The following is a 6,737-nucleotide window of genomic DNA, read 5'->3' as shown; positions in this document are numbered from 1 at the left end:
TCCATTCCAGACGTCAGACACAATTGGGCTTTAACTTACAGTTCCAGACAAAACAACTCTAGCACTTTCCACAATACACAAAACCCTTTTGTGTGTGTAGTCCGGGATTGTAGGAAAACATTTCTGATTTTGTAAAGTTGTTAACAATGGATGGGGTCACAACACTCAGAAAGATCCGGGTTTGTTAAAAAAATAAACCCCAATTATAGTGTGAAGTGCCTTAAATAGTGTCCAATGCCTTTAGTGTCCAGTGCCTTTAACAGGAAAAGAGTGATAAGGATTCAAGGTTATGCTGAAACATGAACAATGCTTCTACGCTCTGCTAAACATAGCCCTATTCATGTCATTTGTCACGTTTTGGGTGTTTCCGACCCGGATGCCTTTTCTGCCTCAGTAGTGTTAGGCCGTGTCCGAAACGACGACTTCGGCTACAGCTACGTCTAGATCAACGCGTCTACCAGTGTTGAAGAATAGGCAGACGCGCGCGATCTAGCCGTAGCTGTAGCCGAATTAGCCGTTTCAGACACGGCCTTAGTTTGGACAACACTGCGCACCTGTGATAGATTAAACCATAAGCCAAGCAACTCTGATGCAAAGTGCTCTGTGTGTGTGCTCACTCAGTGATTGAGCACCAGTTTTCAAACAACTGGAAACTTTTGCGACATTTTGTATTAAATTGGCATTTACACTACACTTATTGTATGCCGTTGTAAAATTTTCTGAAGAAATAACATTTCGAAGACTTTCAAAGCTATACAAAATATTTAAAACATAATGCAGAATCGGGCGCAGTCCACGTTTTCGAGCGAAAAAGTTATCAGCGAGGTCTACGGCAAAGAACTTCTAGGTCGTCTTCTGGGACAGGGCGACGGGCGGGCGAAATGTGTCGTCGTTAACGCCGAGACAAACTGGACTGATCTGGAGGAGCAGAACCCGTGGCTAAATAGCAATGTAAGTCTGTTTGTAGTTACATTTTCTGAGTCACTTATCTAGCTTGTTTGCATTATTTAGCCTAGACCTCCACCTACTCAAGGTTATTTAAAAAAAACTTGTAAAAAACAAATTAATGTTCTCCCATGATGTAAATCCAATAGTATAGAGTATGCTACTTTGTAATGCGCCAAAATCCACCAAAATTAAAGTGCCCCATCAAGGCGCAAAGAGTGCCATCCTCGGCGCACAGTAAAGAATGAGGAAAATTGGACAAAGAATAACCGACTCGGTTTTTAGTAAGTCATATCAAACAAGCAAGTTTTCAAAATAATCTTAAAGGTCTCAACACTAGAAACATTAAGAACTTGAAGTGGTTAAGTCATTCCAGAGTGGGTCCAGTATGCGAAACAGCCCTGTGATGGTCACCAAAACACTATGCCTTTATTGGTGTCGACCTACCAAATAACGACGGTCTACATCGCATTACGGACCACTTGATTTTTTTCTATCTCGACATTTTCCCCGTAAAAATTATTGTGAGATGAAAAGTAAAACAAAATTGCAAAAAGTTCGTCGATGTTCGTCGAAACTCTGCTGATCTACGATCGGTGGGGACGGCACACTCACGGTTATTAAAAAAAATAATAATAATAATAATAACGGGAGGAGGCCAGGGGGATCTAGGCCTATACGGGAAATTGCATTATAATTGCCATCTTCAACAAATTCCAGATGTATTTTTTGTAAGGATTTCCTTTTTTTAAATCGATTTAGAAAACACAAATTCTCCATTGAAAATCACTACGACAGTGACAATCACAGACACAAAATTGCGCTTAGTTAAGGCAGTTTAATAGGTTTTTTTTGGGGGGGGGTGTCAAGCCTGCACAAGCATTTAATTAGATAAATATACAAACTTTAATCCTACAAATCTTATAAGTTGACTGGAAATATTGATGAAACATGATACATAAACGGGCACACAGGACGTACAGATGTCAGGCCCAAATGTCCCTTCTCCCCCGGGACCTTATCCGTTACCTAGCCCCCTCATAAATCATGCGGAGCTAGGATTAGGGCCCGGCGATTGAGTTGAAACTTCATCTGGTAGTGACAGCGCCCTCATTTGACTAAACTCGGCCTAGCCTTGCAACTTCTTATTTTTACGTCGTTTGGTTTGCTCTCGAGTGAGGTGTCACGTCCTTGGGTGAGAAGTCTTTTTTAACTTTTCAGAGGCATTTCATTTCAGGATATGTGCCGTAGGGCCAATCCACTTCTTATCATCGTGGCTCTATTTATGGGCATGTTTGCTTGGGAGTAACTATAGAATACAGGTACACTCGGAGCTCTATCTGTGCCTCTGCGGAGGCGGAGTCGCGGTCACGTACGTTTTAAGTAACTTGGTCGTAGCATGGAGGAAGAAAATAGCTCTTTACTACTTGATTGTATTGAGTGCGATTGATGAATACAGCAGATAAAATGTTAGGGTCGTAGGGAGTCAAAGTGTGACGTGAGTGGTGAGGTAGGTGAAGCAGCCGATAGAGGGTGTTTTAGGAAGACGTGCATAGACCTTATCGCAAACACCAATGCGCAAGCGCAGACTGTTGAATGAGGTGCATTGTGGGATAGATATGCATCAAATTTTGCTACCAGCTAGACCACAATGCACCTAATTCCAAGCTTTACGCGCGCGCCCCGGTATTTGCGAAAAGGTCTATTTGATGCAATCGTGAAGACGCGAAGCTGGAAGCGTGGAGGCGCGGAGTCGCGGAGTCGCGGTGTTGACAATGGCCGATAGAGGGCGTCTTTAGGAAGACGAGCATAGACCTTATCGCAAATACCAATGCGCAAGCGCAGATGGTTGAATGAGGTGCATTGTGGGATAGATATGAATCAAATTTTGCTACCAGCTAGACCACAATGCACCTAATTCAAAGCTTTACGCGCGCGCCCCAGTATTTGCGAAAAGGTCTATATGATGCAATCGTGAAGACGGGGAAGGTGGAGGTGCGGAGTCGCGGTGTTGGCAATGGCCGATAGAGACGTTTTTAGGAAGACGGGCATTTGATGCAATCGTGAAGACGGGGAAGGTGGAGGCGCGGAGGCGCGGAGACGCGGTGTGGACAATGGCCGATAGAGGGCGTCTTTAGGAAGACGAGCATAGACCTTATCGCAAATACCAATGCGCAAGCGCAGACTGTTGAATGAGGTGCATTGTGGGATAGATATTAATCAAATTTTGCTACCAGCTAGACCACAATGCACCTAATTCCAAGCTTTACGCGCGCGCCCCAGTATTTGCGAAAAGGTCTATATGATGCAATCGTGAAGAAGGGGAAGGTGGAGGCGCGGAGGCGCGGTCGGGCTTGCTTTCCCTTTTTTAAACAATCCTCTAATGGGGTCAAGTGTATGAGGGCAATATTAATAATTGTACGGAATTCCGGCTTTCTTTCCCTTTATTAAATAATCCTCTATTGGGGTCAAGTGCATTAGGGCAATGTTAATAATTGTACGGAGTTCGGGCTTTCTTTCCCTTTTTTAAATAATCCTCTAATGGGGTCAAGTGTATTAGGGCAATATTAATTATTGTACGGAATTCGGGCTTTCTTTCCCTTTTTTAAATAATCCTCTATTGGGGTCAAGTGTATTAGGGCAATATTAATTATTGTACGGAATTCGGGCTTTCTTTCCCTTTTCTTAAATAATCCTCTATTGGGGTCAAGTGTATTAGGGCAATATTAATTATTGTACGGAATTCGGGCTTTCTTTCCCTTTTTTAAATAATCCTCTATTGGGGTCAAGTGTATTAGGGCAATATTAATTATTGTACGGAATTCGGGCTTTCTTTCCCTTTTTTAAATAATCCTCTATTGGGGTCAAGTGTATTAGGGCAATATTAATTATTGTACGGAATTCGGGCTTTCTTTCCCTTTTTTAAATAATCCTCTATTGGGGTCAAGTGTATTAGGGCAATATTAATTATTGTACGGAATTCGGGCTTTCTTTCCCTTTTTTAAATAAATCCTCTTATGTATTAGGATTCGGCCTTTAATTTTTTCCCTTTTGGAAATAATCCTCTTTTGGGGTAATATGTAGTACGGCAATATTAAAAGTTATTAATTATTTGTACGGAGTTCCCATAATTATTTAAATAATCATCTAATGGTCTTGTGAGTTATCGTATAAAATAAATTGACATCACAGCGCAGTTGTGTATCTCGAGCCTAATGAGGGCGCTGTTGTGCATCTTTCAGAGTGCCCCCTAGGTTGCCAAATATTTATAGTTAAGCAACAGAGCGCGACCTCAACTCCAGTGTACTGTGTACGTATGAACGTCACCGCGACTCCGTCTCCGCGGAGGCGCAGTGGAAGCTTCGAAGTGTACCTGCATTCTATAGTTGTGCCTTTGCTTGAACACACATAGCCTAAAAAATGACTCAGCAAGTTAACAAAGTTTTCATCATCATTTCAATTTTTTTTTTAACAATAATTTGAATAAAAAGTCATAAATTTATTTATGTTTATTGTTAGTCAGTTTAGTAGGGTTTTTTGAGCCGGCGGACTTACCCTTGCTGTGCTTATCCGTACACTTGTCTATCTTCCATCCGTTGGAATTTATGGAATTTGTTGGGAGAGTTCGCTAACTTTTTGAATGTTTATTTGCAAGAAAATGTGTGAGGATTCCATGTGTGAACCACCAAACGATTTTGCTCTCTGCTATTGACTGACTATTGTTTACAATGTTCTCATTCTCTTGGGATCAAAATAGTACTTTTCCACGTTGTTATATATTGCGGGATCGAACAATGCAGTCACTAACCTGTGTGGGCTCGACACAAAACTTTGTCCGGTTCTTTGACATTGACAGTCCCAGTGCACAATGCATAGCATTAGCAATGTAATTTTTATGTAGGGGACAGTTAATACATTTTTTTAAAGGAATGTCTCTCTTTAGTCATAACCAGAAAGAAACAAGAAAAGTATTAATTGTGTACAAATAAACAAATGCATTGTTAGCATTAATTTAAAGATACTACAGTACAACTTGCAAACTAGAACCGAAGCTTATTAATTTGAACATAATTAAAAACAAATGCACAAAATTAAGTGATTGTATATTATATAAAGGCAGAGTAAAATTAATACCAGTTGATTGTCCGGGTGTTTCCAAACAGGGGGAATGGTGGCCTTTTTATTTTTTATTTCTTTCAAATGGTGACCACCAATTCTTCAGTTTTAAATCACCATTTATGCTCGTTACAACTCTAAAGATTAGTTAGTGTGAAATGAGAAATACACAGAAAATGTGTCTTTTTTAAATTTAAAGTAAGATGTAATGTAAGTTATAAAATAGTTTAAAAAAACATGGATGTGGCCTCAAAAAAGGATTGGGGAGGGGACAATAAACTGGATTTTCTTTAATATATGGCCTTACAGGATTTGATATGATGCTAGTTCAGGGCTTGATTTCACAAAGATTCATCTTTAAAAATTGTACAGGATTGTTAGAGCTGGCAAAATAGTCGCAGACAGTGTTCGTGTTTTGTGTGATCAACCGCATTACATGGAATAAACCAGTGAAAGTTTTGGGCAATCTGCAGGAGAAAATTTAAAAAAAAACATGAAAAACTTTCTGTATTGTATCACCATACATTTTTTATTTTTGTTATTATCTTGCAGGCAGGTTTAGTGGTGAAAACAGACCAATCCATCAAACGAAGGCAGCACCTTGGGCTAATCAAACTCAACGTAGATTACCAGACAGTGAAAAAGTGGATTCAAGAAAGATTGGGCTCTCAGATTGAGGTAAGCAGAGAGTGGGTTAAGTCCAGGTCATGGCAATTGTATCCTTGAGCAAGATACTTTTACTGTAATTGCTTTAGTTTGCTAATGGGAAATTAAGTTGTAGGTCCCCCAGTACATGTACTATGATGATTGTTTTTGACATTGCAGTTAAAGACACTGGACACTATTGGTTGTCAAAGATCAGTCTTCTCACTTGATGTATCTCAACATATGCATAAAATAACAAACTTGTGGAAATTTGAGCTCAATTGGGCTTCGAAGTTGTGAGAAAATAATGAAAGAAAAAAACACCCCTCGTCACATGAATTTGTGTACTTAAAGATGGTTGATTTCGAGACCTTAAATTCTAAATCTGAGGTCTCAAAATCAAATTCGTGGAAAATTACTTCTTTCTCGAACACTATGTCACTTCAGAGGGAGCCGTTTCTCACAATGTTTTATACTATCAACCTCTCCCCATTACTTGTCACCAAGTAAGTTTTATGCTAATCATTGTTTTGAGTAATTACCAATAGTGTCCACTGCCTTTAATGAAGTGTGTAATGAAAGCACAATTCCTTTGTATTTATAATATACCAACAGATTGATGGTGTTAAAGGCATCCTCAAGCAGTTTTTGATCGAGCCGTTCCTCCACCATCAACAAAATGAAGAGTTCTACTTGTGCATCTACTCCAACACAGTTTCCGAGGATCTCATCCTGTTCCATCATGAAGGAGGGGTGGATGTTGGAAATGTGGATGAGAAGGTTTGTGTTTCGAAAACAACGATTTTTTAACCAATCCTATTTAGTTCCTATTAAAGACAGTGGACACTATTGGTAATTGTCAAAGACCAGTCTTCTCACTTGGTGTATCTCAATTCATATACAGAATATATAGCTTCCCTGGGTCGAACCCGGTGTGTGGCGTTTTTTTCTTCCAGGACGAACGTGGGTACCTATCTGCACACGTACGCCCTGGGAAAAGAAACCTCACACACCGGGGTCGACCCAGGGAA

General features: G+C 40.1%; 1 protein-coding gene across 1 annotated transcript in view; it reads left to right on the top strand.

Moving 5' to 3' along the window:
• The first annotated feature begins 449 nt into the window (after nt 1-449).
• LOC139944222 (ATP-citrate synthase-like) overlaps nt 450-6,737 on the top strand; it is a 24,881-nt gene continuing 18,593 nt past the window's right edge. The window contains exons 1-3 of the mRNA XM_071941196.1: nt 450-951; nt 5,614-5,739; nt 6,322-6,486. Coding sequence (XP_071797297.1) covers nt 775-951; nt 5,614-5,739; nt 6,322-6,486 — 468 coding nt within the window. The 5' untranslated portion in view covers nt 450-774. The remainder of the gene's footprint in view (nt 952-5,613; nt 5,740-6,321; nt 6,487-6,737) is intronic.

This window comes from Asterias amurensis, chromosome 11, assembly GCF_032118995.1.
Source record: "Asterias amurensis chromosome 11, ASM3211899v1".
Lineage (NCBI taxonomy): Eukaryota > Metazoa > Echinodermata > Asteroidea > Forcipulatida > Asteriidae > Asterias > Asterias amurensis.
Note: the sequence above shows the minus strand (reverse complement) of the source record. Positions and strands in the feature narration are given on the sequence as shown.